The sequence below is a fragment of the Zonotrichia albicollis genome, chromosome 3 (genome assembly GCF_047830755.1).
Source record: "Zonotrichia albicollis isolate bZonAlb1 chromosome 3, bZonAlb1.hap1, whole genome shotgun sequence".
NCBI classification, from domain to species: Eukaryota; Metazoa; Chordata; class Aves; order Passeriformes; family Passerellidae; genus Zonotrichia; species Zonotrichia albicollis.
The window spans coordinates 41,494,109-41,515,122 of record NC_133821.1 but is presented as its reverse complement, the minus strand read 5'-3'; the positions used below and the strand labels follow the sequence as shown (position 1 = coordinate 41,515,122).

Sequence of the window (21,014 nt, the reverse complement as noted above, 5' to 3'; positions counted from 1 at the left end):
GGCGGGGTCAAGGGGCTGGCAGGGGGCGGGGATAGGGGGGAAGGTGTCACGAGGAACAGGAGGAGAGGGGGATGGGGCAGGAATTTTGGGATGCTTAAGAGGATTTTGGGAAGAAGAAGAACAGGTTTGGGAAGATGCCACGTGGCACCCACCATCTTGTGGACCCCCTAGGGACTGGGGGCCATTTTGGACATCACTGCTCTCCGAAAAACTAACACGTGCTCGGGATTTTTTTGGGGAAAGAGGTTTAGGGGTTTTAGAGGGAGAGGGAGGAACAGGGAGAGCAGAGGCACATGGCTTTACATTTGGCTTTTTCTCCATTTCCTTTTGTTTGAGCAATGCTGTTCGAATTTGCAAACTCCAGAACACAAATTTAGCTGAGGGTAATTTGCCAGATTGTCCTAAGGTTATCAATTCATTCCCAACTTTATCCCAGAATTGAATATTGTGGATTTCTTCAGGGGAAATGTTTGGGAACTGCAGAAAAAGCCATCTTATAAACTGTTTCAATTTTCCTTTAGAGAATTTCACATTACTCTTGATTAAAATGCTAACAATATCATAATACACTCCCCTTTGTACAATGCTAAGTTTGGAACCCATGTTAAAAAGCAAAGTACTTAATCCCGCCTGACCAAAAACAAAGCTAAAATCAGCTACCAATTTCTAAAAAAAACCACAGATAGAAAGCGATAACGAGCAGACAAAAGCTTCACAATGCAGCTGTATGTACTGCTTTTAAAATTCCCGGGCAGCAGCAGCAGGGCACGCCCTGCCGAATAGAGGCAGACACAAAGCCTCCCCCGCGGTGGAATGCAGCACCCCCGCGGAGCAGACAGAGCAGCCGCTCCACGTGGCAGCCGAAACCGGGACGCCCCCCCCCCTGCCGCCGCGTGTGCAGAGCACTCCCAACACCGCAAGTCCCCCGGCCACGTGGAAAGAGAGCCCCCCCCTCCCCCGCAAAGAGAAAGAGAAAGAAAATCTCCTAACACGTGTCTGAACACGCTGCTGAGCCGGGGGGGAAGGGCAGAGAGCGATCCCGCTCCGGCGCGAATTCTAAAAAACAGTGAAACACGCAGCAGGAAAGCTAAACTAGAACGCTATGAATTCTCGTCTGTGGGGCTGCGCAGCCAAAATGCAAAGGCAAAAAAGGAACAGAACTCGCGGCAGAGTCTGTTTTTGAGCTTCTGCTCTACCGAAAGCAGAGATACTCACGTGAAATGGAAGCTGTAGGCTGGGTACAGGCAGGCCTCCACCGGAAAAGGACCTCTCTCTGGGTGCAAGAGAGGCTCCCCTTTTCTCCCTCTGGAAATCTGCTCACCACAATGAAGCAGGGCTTTCCAGAAGGCGCCGAACAGTCCACGAAACTTTTTCTGGGAGTATTCCCAAAGTCTCTAGCTGGGAGTCTTGAAGCCAGGCTCCTTTCAGCTGGATGCACGGCTGGCAGAAGCTTCTCTGAGGAACTGCGAGTCCGTTTTCCGGCTCAGGGTCGAGCCACCCACAGGGACGCCAATATATTGGAATACGTATCCCAATATAACCAGTTAGATGGTGCCTAGGCCAGTTCTGACCTTCGCTGCTGGGCCACAGGCAGCTCTGCGGTGTTATACCTCAAAGATACCTTGGCTGGCGGCAGAGTGCAGCGGGGCACAAGACAGGACTCCGTTCTCCTCAGGGGAGAGCTTCTGGCGATGGTGAAGAAAAGAAGGGAGCGGATTCTGCTAGAAGGTAGCCAGATGTTTATTCCATGAGCACAGATATGTCTGCACTGGGCTACTGCTGATAACAGAATAAAGCCGCATGGTCTCATTCACATTTTAAGCTCAGGACAGGGGAAGGGGAGGGGACAGGTGAGTCACCAACCAGGTAAAGGGGCAGGGTCTCCAGGTACTAGGGACACCTATCACACGACGCCTTGCTGGTATGTTAGCCTGATTGACAGGGCACACTCAGCGAGGGGCGAGGGGGAAGGGAGAAGGTAAAACAGGATATTGCAACACACCACAACACCTGGTAACATTTTGATCAAACTGAAGAAATTCAGAGCTATCACTGATGCATTTTGGTATGGCTCTTTCTGCTCAGCATGATAGAGGCAGCAATTTCTGTTCTTGGTCTGCCATTGTCAAGTATACAGCAACTCAGGCTGCTCACAGGCACCTGACTGAAATAGCATAATGGTCCCAAATAGTGGGAGAGTTTGAATTTTGGGGTGGATTGGATAAACGATTGCTTAACCATTATGTAACATGATTAATCTTTCCTGCATTCTGCAATATTGGAGCTATATAAGAGCAATTAAGTTGGAAGCAACTTTTAAAAAGCCCTTTCATTGATCAGTAATGTTTTTAAAATTATATAAGGCCTGCCTCTTTTTTCTGTAAATTGGATTACAGATACATTTAGCTGGTTCCTCTCAAGTTTTCATGAAGTAGTTCCATAATTCAATACTGTTGTAATATAAATGTTGTAGAAATTGTTCTTTTATTCTTTAATTTTCTTCTAGTGGATATATATAGCTTTATGGAAATACTTCTGTTAAAGTTCATAAAATGTGTTAATAAAACATGAATGTGAAAAAATTCTGAATTCCTCAGCAATAAGTGAGGAAAATTTGCATTCCTGTATTACATCCTACACATAATATAGTTTGTATTATAAATATTTCTATTCTATACTTTTAATGAGAAAATAGAAGGCAAGAGTCTATTTCCATGTGTCCAAGAGGGCTGAAAAAACTGGAAATCTTTGGTTCCTGTGCAGTTATGATGTTTCATTAATACTGTGTGCAGTAAGGGTATATTATCTGTGCTCTGATGTGATGTGAATGTGGGCATACCCTGTGCCACTTACCTTTAATAACTTTCATAAGAAGCAAGCCAAATGCTTCCTATTAAGAAGAAGGAGCACTGGGCACCTCAGCTTCACATCACCCAAACTGATTTACCAATGATCAGCAGCATGTGTCCCTGGTCAGTTTTAAAGATGCTGCCTGAGGAACCATTCTTGCTAGCTTGCCCTGCTGTCTGTAAAATTAGGTTGCTTTAGGTCATGAATGACAAGCCCATTCAAAAACCCTGAAAGGATGTGATGGAAATGCAGTAGAATAAATCTGTCAAATTGTCCTTTGTTTAAAATATTTCCTAAATCCACATGACTGGGTTATACTTTTCTATCCTAATGTGAAGCACCAGTAATGAATGATGTGTGGTCAGGTGGAGGTGATGAGATAGAATCAACTGGTGTAAAATAAGCACATACACTCTTCAAAAGTAATGGTCAGCATAGAACATTGTTTGAACTGAGTTTTGAACCACTGCTGTTAAATTCTTGGCATCTTAATCCTGAACTAAAGCAATGGGAAATAATGGGGGAAACTCCTCATTAAGAGAAAATCTGATATCAGGATCGATAAAAAGGCAGACACCATCTTCAGAATGATGAGCGTGTGTGTTTGCTTGGATGTAAGGAAAAAGGATTTAAAGCATAAAAATGTTGATCTAAAACTGTGTCTGAAACAGTCCTGTTAAAATCCAAATCACTCCACAGACCAACAATTTAATTGTTTCCTGTTGTGTATCTTCTTGTCCTAATGTTAAAAGTACTGGAAATCATCTTATTTTTTGATGATTTGTCCTGGTGAATCCTCCAGTGAGATTTTTAGTGAGACATAGTGGAAAGGAAAATATATACATATTGAACAATGTTTCAATGTAGATGTATCTGCAAATGCTGATCCAGTTAACTGGGACTTGTCCAACAGGACACAGCCTTTTTGGAAAGGAGACAGAGAGAGTGACAGGTGCTTTACCCCAGCTCAGAGATCTTTGGAGGCTGCTGTATTGGCTCTCCTGGCTCCTGTAAGCCCTGTCCAGAGGGAGGTGACACTGCTGAGCTCATTCCCTTGACACTACATGGAATTTTAGACAGATTTGACAGTGCTGCAGGGCTTTGCTCTGAAGAACAACAATTCACTACTGAGAAGGGAGTTCCAGCAATTCAAACACAACATTTTTCAGATGTAGAGAGATTTGTTTGTTTTCATACACACATACTCTCAAGATCTTTTTTCATTCTTCTTCCGCTGTGTTCAAGTTACTAACTGCTGACAAGAAATTCACATCTCATAAATAATGCTTAAGAGCCATTGCTGTATAAATTGAATGTGTTATGAATTGTGATGGGCCTTTTTGTAGCATTCTGTGCCCGAAGCAGGAAGAACAGAGGATGTAATTTTCATTAATTTCTAATGAGGTGCCAATTAAAGCTAAGGAAGGAACTCAGAAGGGAAGAGTCACAGAGCTCCCCTGAATCCTGTGCCCCGGGGCTGTCAAGCAAGTGTGCTGCCAAGCCTCCTCTGAAAGTTCCAGTAAATTACAAACTCATCCAGAGCACACACAAGACAAATTCAGCTTCCCTTTCTTTGATCTTCAAAAGAGCAATTTGTAAGACGAGTTCTGAGCCTTTTCACACAGCAAACTGGGAGAAGTGATAGGAATTGTTAATTGCTGATGCACTTTGCAAGCTCCAGTGAGAAAGAGAAATTTTTAAATGAATTCTCATTTTGAACCTCTGATGGGATAACCTTTGTATCAACACCACTCAAACAAAATCAGCTTCCTGTGCATGGTTTGTAGGTGACAGTAAGAGCAGGCAAGTCCTGCAGAGAGCAGTGTTCTCTAATTTGGGCTGGATAGCTCTTCCAATAATTCAGTGTCAATAATGATTGTATTGAAATAATTTTTATTTAATATTAAATTTAGGGGTCAGTTTTATCATCAAAGAATTGCAGGAATCATATTCTTCTAGTTACTCTGTTACAGCATTTTTGCAAGCACTCTGAAATCAACTGCCTCTGATCCTTGACCTGAAAAGGAAGTTGTTGCCTCAGTGGTGTCATAACTGGATGGTTACCAGAGAGTTGGTTTAAAACTGAGGGCACTGAATGTGTGAGTGGAAGTAGCTGTAAAACACTGAACTGTTTTGAAAATGTATTGTAAAAAAGGCAGGTGGATTAGTTGCAAATAACACTATAAATTTCTAGGCCTGCCCTTATTGCTTGACTAGATTGCTACTATATTGCTACTAAATAAAGTTATGTACAGTTTTAAAAGACACGGGGCTGTAAACTTTTACTCTATAGAAATTATTTGCACAGAAAACAAAACTTAATTTTATGAAAGAGGCTTAGAGTTTTACAGTAAAAAGCAGTTCTAGGTCTGTGGTACCAAGCTAACACGCAGAACTCTTCACTGATCTTGTTTTTGGAATTGCATGAGAAATATGATCCATTCTAGTCAGCAGTTAGAGAAAAATTATTGTAGTGTGCCAGCTGTGCAGCAGCTTTTGTGTCGAACACTTTGGTGTTTGTTGGCCACGTCCTTATGGGTGTGTCTGTACCTCAGACTGCACCTGGCTCTTGGCAGCCAGAGGGGTGCCTGAGATAATGGGCCCTGCAGAGCAAGCCAGGCTGCAGCTTCCAGCAGCAGTGCCATGTGCTTGTGTGCTTCTCAGATAGGAATTGCAATGTTTTCCTGTCCTTGGGCCAGAGGAGGTACTTAAGAGGACAGAAAGACGTTGAAACCTTCCAGCTTGATCACACTTGAAAAATAATTGCTCAGTCATGTTGCATTCCGATCAAACAGTTGCTAGCCATATTTCTTGCCTGTGTGGACAAGAAAGCTTTTCTTGGAATGTTACTGGCCTGGGTTATGTTGTAAGAAGCGACAATTTCCTGGAATGCATCTGGCCTAACAGCTGTGCACTCGCTGCTGCTCCTGGGGGAGGCTGCTGTGAGCTCTAACCTCAGGCAGAGGTGAAGGCAGAATGTGGTGGTTTGCAATTTTAATTTGTGAGATGTTGGCAAGTACTGATGTTTGCCTGCTTTTTGGTTGGAAGGGATGCAGTTCACAAGTGGCCTCTACAGCAGTAAGACTGAGCCAGGAAACAAGAGTCCAGCTTTGCAGCTCAGCCAGAGAGCCACCTTGGGGTGCTGAGCACCTGGAATTGAGGGTGGAGCACATGGCTCACCACAGCCTGCTCCTCTAGAAGGGCACACATTTCCTTCCTAGTTACTGTGCTTATTTTTCACATCCCTGTTTCTCATTTAGTTCTGTATAAATCTATAACAATCTCTTGAACTTCTTTTCTTGCTGTTACTGTTGGTTTGTTTTGTTTGGTCTAAGCGCAGGGATAAGAGGGAGAGAAAAACAGACTCCTATCAATCACTAGCAGAAACAAAATACATCCACACAGCAGAGACTGTACTTACTGATAAAATGGCAGCAAGTCTCACTGTCATTGAGTAATCAAAAAAGTGGAAGAAAAGCAGCTGCAGATTCTTAACTTGGATAACAGAACTGCTGGTCCATAAACACAGGAGATGAAGCACTTGTTTGGATTGTGCCAAAATAAATTTGGAGTGATTTGATTTACTCAGTTAATTTAGAAATAATCTGCAGAAAAACAGGAAAAAAGAAACAAGTTTGAATAGATAAGCTGCTCCATCTTTATACAAAGTTGTCAAACATGTATTGAAACTAATGTTTCTTTTAAAACTTCGTCAAATACTAAATCATAGTTCCATTTCCATGGAACCTTTTTCTGTGGAGGAGAATTTGTAATGGTGCTGGTAAATTCACTTTCTAGATGGATAAGGTTTATCTGGTACAAGCCAAAATGGCTTCAGGGCAGGATTCTGTCTTGGTATCACAGATGTACTTCCATTGATTAAGATGAAATATGCACAGTGCTGCTGGAGAGTATGAGTCAGCCAGTTCAGTAAGGAGTATTAAAATAAATCTTATTAGTGACTGGTTACTACAGCCCTGGCAAGTTTTGTCAGCCTGTAAGATGTGCCACATTCAGCTGTCCTGTGTTGGCTGCTCTCCTAAGGGAGTTGCTCCCAGAATAGTTCTTTTGCTTCAGCCATTTCAGGAATGTCCAGCATCTTACCTTATCTTGCTGCAAGTACTAAAAAAATACCCAACAAAATACAAAGTGTATGGAAGTTTGAACTTGAACTCAGATGGGGGAAGGGAGTTTGTTTTGTTGTATTTTATGAAGATATTATTCCAAGACTCTAGTTTAATTGATGAGGAATAGGAGCTGTTAACTAATGTTGGTTTTTTCTAATATGTATTCTGAAAGTACTGGAAATGAAGAAGTAGTTGATTAATTGGTGCATCATAGACTCCAAGTGTAGAACCCAGAAAAATGCTTTAGTGTCTAGGTTTCAGAAAAGCTGTCCACAGCTTTAGAAGTGTTAATGGAGTTCATGCTCTTTATAATTAGGAATCATGAAATATTGTTTGAAGAGGCTCCAGTATAATTCTCCAGCTTGTTCAATTAACATGGGTTTCCTACAGGATGTGCTGCTTTTGATTTCTTCCATTGTGCTACCAAAAGTTTGGCAGTGTTGATTTAGTAATGTGTACTGAGCCTGTTCCTTGCCTTCCTGTAGTCCCAAAAAGTCCATGTAATTGAGATGGGCTGCTCATCTCTTAAGTCCCCAAGTTCTCCTTAAGTAAAACAAGTTAGGCTGTTCCTTCTAAAAACAAAAAGTGGTTTTCTTTTGACATTACTGATGTGGTAAGTCCATCAGTGTATAACCTTCTGGGGTTTTCAAATGGAAACTGCAGTACTGGGTGAAAAATCAGCATTTTGTAAGTGTGCCACATTAAATCTCCTTCCATACATACCTGTATTGTAGTTACAGAAGAATGAAGTGTTTCCATAAAGTGAAAGAGGATACAATTTTTAATTGTCTTGTATGTACAAGAGACACATGGCCTAGTGAACTTGAACATTAAAATCTATCTGAGACTATCTCATATCTTTTCCAGTACTTTTAGGAAAGTATTTGCTCAATCTCTGAGTCATTTTTTTCTTAGGAAAAAAGGACAGATAAGTCCCCCTTAAAAATGATTCAAACATGTTTGTCCATGTGTTAACAGAAGTACACAGAAGTACTGATAGAATTTGATATTTGAAGTAGACACAGAAGGCCCAAAAATATGCCATAATAATCTGATTAATCCTGAAGGGACATTACCAGCTAGGTAACTTACCACAAGGTAAGGCTTAGGTAGGGAGGAATGTGAATTTTGTTGATGAAAGTCTAAGATATTCACAGGAAGAAATGGGGAAAGAACATAGCCACTACTGCTGCACCAGAACTGGGAGGAGAAAAAGGATAATTGAAAGGAATTGTCTAAATTTGCTTGAAAAGTCAGAATTCTTTCCAGGAGCTAGAGTATTTTTCCCCTAAGGAGTGCCCTTAAATAAAATCTTGTCTTAGAGGAAAATACCACTGTGGTCCTAAAGTACATAATTCAATTATAAGAAGGTGTTAAAGGTAGGTACTGAGACTTGAGACTACTTGATGTGGATGTTCTAAGGATAATGATGTCCTAAGGAAATGGCATTGAGATCAGTGTGCATCAGTTTTCACAAATGTAAAAAGAATAGTATTAGTTTGTGTCAGGGCCTTTTAGTATTAAGTATTACTGGCCTTGGAGGAAAGCTTCAAGAGCTGAGAAACTGCATCAATGGATATTATAATTACATAATAGTATTCAGTAAGTTTTTAAAGGTAATATATTTATTTACTGTATCTTTATGCTTATTGAAATGCAAATGCTTACAGAGGTGTTCAGAGCTGTTAAACATTCCTGAGTTGATGACATTTTTGCAAGTTACAGGCACAAGTCTTGTATGGGCTCCTGCCATATTCTGAACAAGCAGGAGCCAGGAATGCTTTGTACATCTACACTAAAAGAAAAAAAAAGGGAATAGTAGTAGTGTACATTGCTCTAAGCATTTGTTTTCCTTTGTGGTGTAAATTGGACTTCTGAATGGAGCTCTATTTTGCTGTGATTAGAAGAAGAATTACTCTTGACATAGATTGCAAGAGGCTACAGTAACAGAAAACTCTCATGGAGCAGAAGGTGTAATCAAAGAGACCCTGAACCGAAGGTGTAAATAAGGAATGAAGACATAAAACACATTTTATTTAGGTTTAAAGGAAGTAGAGCTGCATCTCTCTTGTTTGGCCAGCCAGCCCAGCTGCTCCCAGACTGTATATCACTACGGTGCAACCTCTACTGAAACCCAGGGCATAAGAAATACAACTCAGGAAATAGACTGAAAGTCAAACCTGCAATTTTATTCAGCATGTGATGAAGTCAAAATACATGCAGGATCCAGGAGAACTGTTACAATTAATGCCACACATACTGGATGTTAGTACAGACCCTTTCATTATTCATCCCAGGTCTTTATTAGTAGCCTTATCTTTCCTGCATTTTCATTGGGCTAAACAAAATTACGCACATACATTATTGAATCACTAGGTATTGTTTGCTATTTTAATTAAATTTCTGGGTACACTTCAGCTTTTAATTAAATCCTCAGCTTCTGGGAGAAGTGTATAAGCTCAGGTGGGTTTGGTGTAGAGAATTCTAGAAGTACTAAAGCTCACACAGCTCTTTGTAAAGTGTTAAATATTGCACAAGTCCCAGCTCTGACCTTAGGAGAGCTCTGTCATGCACCTGCCATTTCTCAGGACACTTATTTAAGGTTTCACACCACTCAAATCTAGAGAGGCTACGCTGCTCAAATCTAAATATGTTGAGTAGGAAACAAATGCCTCTTGATTAGCTGGTATAGCCCATGGAAGATCTAATTTTATAGCAGTATTAACATTTGTGATAGTGTAACCTGTTAGTAAAAGTTACCTCTACTTCATTAGCTGCCTTGGACACTAGGAGGCCTTTTTGACATAATTCTGCTTTCTTTCTGTGCATCCTGTTCTTTGGATTCATTTTCCCACATAACCTTGTGAAACTAGGAATTATTTGGGAGGTACAGTGTTATTTCACTGTGTTCTTGGTCGTGCAAATGTGGCAATGAATATTCCTTTTACAAGTGTAGAAGTGATACTAATTCCTCTTGAATATGCCATTGCAAAATCACACAATTGTTTAAATACGGAAACTCTTCACCTACGTAAAGTCTAAACTTTAAATTTTGAACCTTACTTTTCCCCTCCTTCAAATAAGTTGATCATTGATGTTTATTATCTGATACCTCACTTGATGCTGTAAGTCGTTTGCAGCAAAATGGTTTCTCCAAAAATTCTCTGGTTAAATTAAAGTTTAACCAGTTTTGTTAATTTGGGGTTTTTTTTCCCTGCCTTTGTGTTTCAACAATTGCACAAGTCTTTGGTGAAAAATGTCTCTTCCAGTTATATCAACATATTACATGACAAATTAAAATGCTAATTTCTGGGAAGTGGCTCCTTTATCACAGATGAACTGGGACCAGAGCTCAGTTCTGCAGAGATTACACAAGAGCAGTGACCCAACAGTTGTGGTGGTTGGAGAGCGAGCTTGTGGTGTCACAGCTGCTGCTTGTGCCTGACTGCTGTGGGTGGAAGCTGAGACCAAAAGCCAGGGACGGTGTGTAAGGCCAGAAGGGGAGCCTACAGATGCCATTGTCACCACTGGGTGAGTCAGTGACCTCTGAGGTATGAAGCACTTTAAAAGGGAGTATTGATTGCATGGTCCCACTCCCCTGTGTCTGTGGGAGTGTTCCTGGACCTCAATTGTTCTGATAGGCTGTCCCCAGTAGACAACAGCCTTAACTTAGAAATCTGTTGTGGGTGAAGAAGTTGTGATGTGGAAGTGTTTACTCACAAATGCATGAGTTCTGTGCAGCAAGAAAAATATCTGGTCCAAATCAACTTATTTAACCACCATCTTCTTCTGGTGCATGATGGAACTGGGACACAATCTTGACTAGAGACATGCAGTACTCAGTCAGACCTGACCCATAGCAAACATTTGTTAATGGCAACTTACTATTACAAAGCAGATGTGCTGTATTTATGACTTTGGTTAAGGATTATTTGAAATTCAGAAATAATTTCCTGAAAATCTCAGCTCTGTTCCTAAACATTTTCCCTACTTCTCTGGGATTAGTGTTCAATACAGCAAAAGTTAAGAATTGAGTCTAGAAGAGTGCCATATCTTAATTTTTTCCACTCCAAATACAATGTCTTCAAAGAAACAGGAGGAAACTTTGAGTTGTTCTTCTTAGTTCCAAAGACAAGGAATTGAGTAGTGCCTTGTGTAGAACCTCTTTAAGAATTGTTGATCCAAAAAATTCCCCCAAAAAGCAGCATCTGCTCTGTCCTGAAATGATATGAATTCTCTGTTCAAAATTTGTCACGTTCAGCGTAGGAAAAAATAGTTTGACATCTTTCTGTGCAAGTAGTCAGATAAATAGGAAAGTGTATTTGAAATTAGCACAAACTAGGATAAAACATACTTTGTTGGCAGGGTCTCCACAGTGCCAAACTGCATCTCTTGTGTGCTCCCTAAAGCAGCTTCCCAGGCTTATGATATTAAAGGAAATAGACAGAAAACAACTTTGAAACACAGGTTATATGTGACCAAACTTGGAAATACAGAGTCTTTTCCTTGCAGTTGGAAGAATTCTTGCAGAATCTTTAACCATACCTGTCCAGCGGTTGTTACAGTATTATGTCCTCCCTCTTTGGTATACAACTTCTTCCATTCACTTCTTGGGCAGTCCTTTCCACAAATGCTTTTTCTGTCTCTAATGCTGATACATACACATTTCTTTACCCTCTTTATGGCAGAGAGCAAAATAGAGGAAGAACAGAAAAAAAAATTCTTACTCCTTTCTTTTCTCCTAAGTGTACAACCAGTAGTAGAAATACAAAATGAATCTGTAGGATCTCATAAGCACTCTTACATAGCACCAGAAGTATCACAGAGCTATATGCTTCCAGCATGAAACCTGTGATTATCACTGAGAGCAGGAGGGAAGCCCCAGGGTGCTCATCCAGTCCCAGGGACAGATTGCCAGAGAAAAAGAAACATTCTAAGGTGTTTTACACCACCTCTTTCCTTTTCCTCTCTTTAATTCAGCTGTTGATCATTTTGGTAGCTGTGAGTAGGTATCAATGATCTGTATGAAGAAGAAAATACTGTGAATTAAGTTGCAGTGATCATAGCAAATGGTTAGAAAAATAAGTTAATAGGAAAAGTACACTTCATCCTCCTGTATGTTTTGTGAACCTTTTACAGCTGTGTGCTGTTTGTGAGGATTCATGGAACTGAAGTGCTTTGAGAGGGCAATGCTTAAAACAATGTGCATTGATACTTAGAGACTTCTGACTTTGAGCACCTAGAGGTTAACACTCCCCATCCATTCAGTTTGGAGTGGAAACGATAGAAAGGAGTACCTAAATTTTGTGGAGTTTTAATAAATACATCTATGTGGTTAAAAACTTTATCATACTGTGGCATGCTCCTCTCTTTCCCCTTGGAAATGAATGACAAGATTCCCACCCAAGTTATTCTGAGGTACTTATCACTTTGTCAAAGTCCATGTCAACTTTCAAAGCTGGGAAGGAGAAACAGAAGAGTTTAGTTCACTTATTTCCAAAACCTTGTTGTTTAGCTTTGTGGGATTTGGTTTGCTTATACAGAAAATGTCAGTAAACCTGAAATTTCCTTGAATTGTGTAATGAAAGCTGACAATTCTAGTGCAGAGCATTCCCACAGAACAGAGAGGAGAGATAATTAGAGTAGATGCATGCATGGAGCTGTCTAAAAGAGAATAATACCAGATACCAGCAGACTGGGATACATTTCTATTGCCTACGCAGTGTGTCCGAGCTGCCCTGGAAGCTTTGCCTGGCTGGACTACAGCGCACATTCCCATCTCTCCATTGCCATGTGTTCTTGCTTAACAGCCCCCAGAGCACAGGGAGTGAGCTGGCTCATACTGCACTTCTCAGGTGCTGAAGCCTTTAGCATCTTGCTTTGTGTCTTGGTAGCTATTTGTTCTGCTCTTCCAGTCATTTCTTACCTATTTCATGTCTTAAAAAAAAAAAAAAAAAAAAAAAACAGAAAAAATTCCTTTCCACACTTACTTATAAATAGTTTTATTGTTAGTATAATTTGCAACACATTAAATCATCTTTCCAGTTGGAAGGGCTACGGGGGAGATGCAGAAATGTTGTTTTGGGAGTGAGTGGTGTGCAGTTGTTCTGAACAGTGCAGCAGCATGAGCTGATCTTCTCTGCTGGCTCATCTGCCTGGTTTGGCTGTGCTGTGTGATAGCCTGCAGATATGTTCATTGCTTAAAGAGATGTTAAAATCTGTTCTTGAACAGAAATCTGCTTGTAGACTCATGCAATACCTTGTTAGATAATACCTTCGGTATAGTTAGTTTTCTTCTAACCTTACACAGTTTACTTCTAACCTTTGGTAGAGAATTTTTGCAGTATCTTCAAGTCACAAAGTATTTTTAAATTCTGTTTCAATATCTGTTGATTAAAATTTCAGGTTTGCAAGAGAAGTAAAATAGCTTGTGAAGAATGTGAAGTCAAAGCACACAGCACAGGATTGTGTCTGTGTCACTACTAGGACTGCTTTTGAATAGGCTTTGTATAGGGCTCTATACAAACATAGGTTGTTTATGAAATGAAATTTGGAAATGGTGCAAGTTCTGACAGTTCTGAACTTCTGCCTGTTGACTTGGGAATGAAAATAATAAATACTGATCCTAGTGGAATAGGTAAGATGATTTTTAAGTACCAGAAGCTCAGGGTTTTATGGTAATGTTGACTTCACTTTCCTTTACCTACCAGTGGGAGTTTCTTTGAATGTATCAAAAGGGGTCACTGTAGCATAAAGGCTAAACCTTCAGAGCAGTTGGGGCCTGCAATGAAAGGATAAATGTCTAGAGTGAACAATTAAGATGATTGATGGTACTTGGTAATGAAGGGCTTTGCCTTTCCATGTCAGCAGTGATACTTGAACGGCTCAGCCTTCAGAAACTCAAAAATGTACCAGGGCTCTTGAGTGTAGCAAGGGAGAAAGGGCAATTGTTTTTCATTACCCACACACAGCATGCTGTAGGTCTGTGATAAACTTTCTGGTCTGGAATATGGAAGCCTGTTCTGTTTTCTGTTCTCTCCAATATCCTTTCCCATCAGGTTCCTCAGGAATGATGAAAGCAGCTTCATAGTTGCTGGTGTGCAGTCTTGGACTTCCTTTGAGTGACTCCTCTGTAAGGCAGGGATGGTGCTCTGCTTTATGGCTTTACCCATTTTTGCTCTGGTGATGAAATGGAAGTGAATTTTTTTTATGATGTATTGTGTAGAAGTTTCTGTGGTGCTCAGAGGAGCAAAAATGTTTTGAGGCACTACATAATGTTTTTCCAAGATGTTTGCATTAGAGACCTGAGGAGTGGGTGATTCATAGTTTACTTCTAACATAGAAAACAGTTGCAGAGCTGTGAGATGTATTATTACATTTACTAGATTGAAATCTTCTGCACTGGGAGTGGAAGTCTGGCATGTTTTAGGTTGATGACTTGGGCAAATGAACTTCAGCTGGCAGATGGATTCCCTTTTGCAATGCTCTTTACACTAGCAGAAAAGTTATTTGTTTTGGCTTTTAGTGATAGTGTGCTAAAAGAAGCATTTCTGCAGTAAATTCCTTTAAGAGACACAACCAGTATTTGATACCATCCCATAATGAACTTAGCAGCATATACACTGCAGGAGTTCATTCATCTAACCTGCTTTGTAACGGTAGACACAGAGTTCTCAGGAGAAAAGGTTTCACCTCTAAATATGGATTGGCATTAAGGATCAAAATACAGATGCATCTGTTGGCCTTCTGCCCCAGCACACACAAGTCAGTAATGGAACTGCTGTAAAATCTGATGGCCTTGAGGCAGCTCAGGCACTTGTGCACGTGCAGAGCACAGAGTGTCCCTTCTGATTTTCAAACCACTGAAGAAACAAGGAGTGAATACAGCAGTAATAACCTAATTGAATATACCCACTCTGAACTAATGAAAAACTGTTCAGAACTAATGTCACTCAATTAGTTGCTGAATAACAGTGTTTTAAAGGCCTTTAAATTTTAAATAAAACCTACAAAAAACCAAATTCCAATCTTTAAAGTGACTTCAGCATTTGTAGCAATGAGACTAAAGATCTGAATTCTCTTTTTGGAAATGGAGCTTCCAGGAGATCTGCATTGCTAATTCAACCAGAATAAGACCCGTTCCATGAACCAGCCAATATATGCAGAACTATTTTTGTAACATTCAAAATGAGCTTGGGTATTCTTTCATTAGATACTATCTGTTCTAATTAGCAGTACATATTTAAATATATATATATATATGCATATATTAATAACAGGTTTAGATCATTTAGTCACTGAAATTAGACATACTATTCCCATACTCTGGGAAAAATGAAAATCGCTTGCCATTCTTTTGTGGACAGTTATTGAAACTTTGTTCAAGAATGTAAAAAAAAAACTTCTTGGGAACAGAAAAAAATAATGTGTCATGTGGAATAAATATAGCATACAGTACAGATTTTTCTGTGTGAAAACAGGTACTCTGTAAAGAAATAAAAGGTGTTCAAAAATGAAATAAAGATTGGGCAAATCAGAGGATAGATTGTATTAGGGGTGGCAGGGTAGAAAGGAATATCATGAAGCTGTGCTGGTCTGCATGACGCTTTGTAGAAGGGAGAGAAATGGGGCAATTGGAAGGTCACGTTCAAAAGTGATAAATCACGTGAAATACGAACTTCCTGACTACATTTACAGAATTGTCAAAGGGTGTTGGTGAAGCAGTGCAGAAAATGGTATAAATTTTCAAGACTTCTTTTCAGTAACATTAGATGGCATTTCTACATATGCTTCTTAAACATTTGGAAAGGATCTGTAAAACTGCCAGGATTTAAAACAAATTTTTATTTAGAGGAGGGTGATACACCTCCTGCCCAATCCATATCTTTGTGGTGTCTTGCATCTCCTTCTTAGACATTCATTGTACATAAGATGATGAACTTGATTTTTGAGCTCATCCAGGGTAGGTATTTATGATTCTTGTACCTGCAGTGGACTTTGGTTCAGCAATTTGATATCTTATTTCAAGAAATAAGGGAAGCCTTCAGACCCTGCTTTCTGTGAGAGGGAACTGAGTGAAATGCCTGTTCAGTATTGGCACTATAGTCCAGGGATATTTTCATTTTAACAATCAGACCTTGAATTTTTGGCACCTCAGGAAAGATATTTGTCATATTTGTGTGTGGTATGACCCAGACTGAGATTGAAGTGGAGGCAATGATCACAAGGGGTCAGATACATAGCAATTCAATCTACATGTTTCCATACATATTTCTGAATTGTACATACCAATACAGAAAACTTGTCTTTTTGGCTTTGTTCCTGGAACTGGGTTTCAAAGCCAGACACAGATAATAGCCGTGTCTTTTCATAGCCTGATGCTACTGAAACAAAGATAAATCAATTTTTCTTCACTTTTTAAAAATAATTCCATTTATAACACTTTTCTCCTCTCTGTTTTCTTAACAATTGCTCTAATATAAAGGTAGCAAGTTGTTCTCTCCTGCAATTGATATTTCACACACATATTCTCATAAATATGTGTGTGTGTGTGTATATGCACAAAACACTCTCCCAATCATTCTCTCACTCATTTTTATCCTTTTCCATCTCTCAAATATTATAATTTTGTGGGTTGAATTATCTTTTGAGCATTTAGGGAGCAGCAGCAATGTAAAGCTTTTCAGGTAGGAAAAATATCCCAGCACAGGTGATATTACATGAACCACACTTGGTTTCTATACAGTGGACTGTGGGCCCTGTATCTGGGTGACTTCTCCTTCCTATAGCATCCACTGCTATTTAATATTCATCTTGGAGGTGGGAAGTTTGAGGCATTGTCTTTATTGTTACAAAGTGTGAGGGACAAAGAAAGAAAAAACTGATTTCCTTTGTAGACTAGAAAGGGGTGTCTATGGCAGATGCCCTCCTCACCTGCAGGGAAAAGTCTTGGCATGTTTCTAAGTCACGTGCTCCCTGGAAAGCTGAGTAACATCGAGGAGCTTTAGACAAAGAGACAATAACCTCAACTTCTCAGCTGCAGAGCAAAGGGATGTGCATGCCATGTCCCTGTGACAAATGCCTGTTCCCCCCTGTGGTTAGTGACAGAATGGTTCATGGGGAGAAGCTTCTGACGACCAGGATAGCGAAGGAGCAGTGAACTCTCCTGCTGTCACTGCCAGCGCTGGCAGTGAGGAGGAAGAAAGGTGCTTAAATTTAACAGTTCTGACTTGAAAATCTGCTTGGGAGATCACCCTAGAGTACCATAGGTGAGTTTCAGAAATGACAACAAAGTCCACTCAAAAGTAGGAAAGATTTCAGTGAAAACCCAAAAGCATTAGCTTAGTTACTACGTAGATGGTACGTAGCCTAGATGATTTTGGAGGTTTCCTGTATAGGATGAGAGGATGGCAAAAAAACCCCACAAATCTTGTATGACTTGAGCTTTGGTACTGTGTTGATAAATTGTCAACAAAAAGCAGTAAATGATCAAATATTTGTTACCCTGCAAGAAAATAAGTAAAATATTTAAATAGTGTGACTTTTTGAGAACTGAGTAATCCCCAGCAGAGGGGAGTTACTCACTTGTGGTTGAGGTGAGATGCCAGCTCTGTAAGCAGTCCCTAACCGTGTCTCCTGTCTCCCTGTGGCAGGTTACGTGTTCTGCATGTTGCACCGCCTGCCCGAACAGCACGACTGCACGTTCGACCACATGGGCCGCGGGCGCGAGGAGGCCATCATGAAAATGGTGAAACTGGATCGGAAAGTAGGGAGATCTTGCCAACGCATTGGCGAAGGATGTTCCTGAGTGCAAGACTGCAACCAAATGCTGTTCTCTTAGTTCACTAATGTTAGCCTTATTTAGGACAAAGTCAGCCAGACACCTTGTACTAGGCAAGTTTCAGACTACAGCCAATCAGTTTCCTTCCTTTAGCCAACCGTCCTGGTACTGTAGTTTAGGGATTGATGGTGGTTGAAATCTATCTCTGGCTGGTTACTAAGGTGCCTGCTAGCCACCGTATAAAAATAAAACATGAAGAAATATTATTTTTGAGTATGGCTAGTGGATTTAAACAAAGCAAGAAAAATCCAAAGGCTTCTGTTATTGCTGGAGTCACTCTAAAAGCCTTATGCTGGAAACATTCCAGCTGCAGAGTTAAAACAAATAGTTGTATAGAAGCTGGTGTAAAAGTTTGCTATGCACATGGCTTTCGGACAAACTGTTTAATGTGCAGCCTTTCACCTCTTCACTGCTACTGAATCCTGAGGAGGTGAAATACTACTCGGAGCAGCAACTGCAGCTGCTTAAGCCCAGAAGACCTGACTGGTCACTTGTGCCTTCATCGCATGTGGCTTTTGAGTTAGGCAGTGTCACCAGCATCAGGGATTCTGTTGGGGTAGGAACACCTTTCCGGTTCTTCCCAGGAAGCCAAAAAGAAAGGGGGACAGAGATTCTTATGAAAAATTTTTATATGTATCTTACTATAAAGAACCTATCAGGGTTTGATTTTTTTTTCCTTCTTTTTTTTCTTTCTTCTCTGTTAAATTATGATCTCTCTTTAAAGCCAACTCCATCCTGGAGCAGTAAATGGTGCATAACTTTTTACATGGCATCCACAGAGATTCTACGCGTTGTGTGAACAGATTCCACATACCTTGAGCAGTGCAGCCATTCCCACTGGCCGAAACCTGATTGGCTCTTGTTTGCCTTTTGCTAAGTGCAGGTATCTGATAATTGATCAAATAAGGCTAATTCACAGCACAGTAGCCATGGCTGGATTCTACAGACTGACTTTCTGTAGCTAGACTTACATATTGGGGAAAAAAGGACATTTTGTAGCAAACGGAATTCAGTAACAGTATTGGGGAACAACCTGTAAAACAAACGCCCTTTGTCAGAGTGAGTTCGTGTTCCTCACGTTCCGAGTGTCAATGAGATAATCAAAGGGGCTCCACCAGCCCTCCTTCTATGCAGCTGAACGCGCCCAGGAAAATCCCTGCCCACAAAGTGAGTATAGCAAGTGGATGTGAATGCATGACCTGGATCTGGTCAGAGCCTTGGTTCTGTTACGCTGTGTCACGCTGAGCTGAGCTGAGCCGAGCCGCACCAGCTTTGCCACTTCAGAAGCATAAAAGCAAACACCGTAACCGGGCTGTCTCCTGCTGTACGCGGGGCTTCTGCAGGTAAAAGTGATTCGTGCCCATGTCGCCCAGCTTAATCCTGAATGAGTTTAACTTCACAGTCGATTAGTAAGTTATTAACAATGGGTACATTTGTAAGAAAACCTGAGGGAGGGATCGACATTTCTCATCTTCAATTACTGGGCAGATGTGAAACAGAGGGTGAAGTAACCTGTCACTTGGAAAACCCCAGCTTGTATGAGTCATCCTCCATTCTACTTGTTACAGGTAATTAACTCCTTGTAGGCCAAATTATACTGTTACTTTGGTAGCCAGTTAGGAACATTTAACAATTAGACAACTAATAAAAAAAAGAATACATATATATGTAATACACATATATATATATGTCTCTCCACACACACACTCAGCATCTGACTGTATTAGCATTAACCATGAAGCAAATCAGAAGTGTCCCATCATTATAAATGCAAGCTGTCTGGAAGGCAAGCTGTTGTTTTTTTTCCCTTGTTCTTATTCAAGAATATGAACCAGCAGCAAAAGCTTCTATAATGGGCTGCATTTTCAGGAAGTGGTCCTGGTGAGAGGGACTGTCCAAGGATATTATTTTCATTTGCCATGAGGAGTTAAAAAAAAACATGGATTTTGGCGGCTGCTGTGATACGCACTTTCTTTTCCTTCAAAATCCTATCCTAGCATTTGATGGGCATTCTGATTGATACACAAGACTTTTCTGCATTAATACTGAAGATGCTATTTTGTTCCTCCTATATATTCTCTTTAATCTCGTTACAAGTGCACAGACGGTTTCAAGGTGGCTCTTGAGAGGACACTACTTAAAGTTCATGTGAATTATGGACAATGTTCACTTTAAACAAAAAGTTGGGGAGGGGGTTGTTCCTTTGCAGTATCTGTTCTGTGAAGTTTGTTAAACGTAAAGAAAGCTTAAGTTCTTGTATCTTAAAAGAAGATCTTATTTAACCCTTTTGTGTTCTAGATTTACTTACACATGTAGCCTAGAGCTCAATTTTAGTTTAACATTGTGAAAATATTAAAAGAATCTTGTAACTTTATTCTTTTTCCTCATGCTAAAAAAAATTAAACCAATCAGATTAAAGTTTGAAGTCCTTTCTGCCTATTCCAACAGGTCTTGCTATTTTGCACCATTTCTACTGTAAATTCATGTAAGAAATACGAACGGGGAAGGACCAAGGTTAGGTCAGCAACTTCAAGCTGAATTTACAATTGGTGAAGGGTGGACAAGATTTTCTGCAGGTTTGGAAGGGAAGGATAGTATTTCTATTGGGTTTGAATTGAGGGATTTGTTTTGTAAGCAAATCTACTGTAGCCAGTTTGGTCCATTTAACTTGGAGGTTAGATACAGAAATCAAAGGAATAAGTTGTGCATACTCTTCAAGTCAAATGCATACTGTACTCTGTAGCACGGGCACTAAAATGTGTTAAATGTTCTTTCATGCACTTTGACAGCCTCACCTAGAGTATCTGTATTCCAAATCAGAATGAGCTATATTCATAATGGATAAACAGAGGAATAAACTGTTGTTTCTTAAACATTTAGATGCTAAAAACACATGGCTAATTAAAAACCCCATAATTTTCTGTATTAGAGGGAGAGAGAATGTGTAATTATTAATTTTTTAAAAATTTGAAAATCATTTGGAATTGAAATTGTGCCTGATTCACATTCACCCATTTTTTCCCCAAATTCCTATGGTACTTTAAAGGATAAAACTGCATGATTCTTGAATAAGATGGCTGTGTTCTAGTAAAGGTAAGTTACATAAAACAGCTCTGCCTTTTCATCCAGTTTCAAACCTGTGTCTAGGTGTGAGCCAGGGCTTCTAGGAAATGCAAGACTTGCCTGGGAATGTTGCT

General features: G+C 40.2%; 1 protein-coding gene across 3 annotated transcripts in view; it reads left to right on the top strand.

The window, feature by feature from the left end:
• Nucleotides 1-20,242, top strand: part of ZFAND3 (zinc finger AN1-type containing 3) — a 142,215-nt gene extending 121,973 nt beyond the window's left edge. For all 3 annotated transcript variants that reach the window (XM_074537236.1, XM_074537237.1, XM_074537235.1), the window contains one exon: nucleotides 17,630-20,242. In XM_074537236.1, the coding sequence (XP_074393337.1) occupies nucleotides 17,630-17,784 (155 nt within the window). In that variant the 3' untranslated portion in view covers nucleotides 17,785-20,242. The remainder of the gene's footprint in view (nucleotides 1-17,629) is intronic.
• Nucleotides 20,243-21,014: the final 772 nt, after the last annotated feature.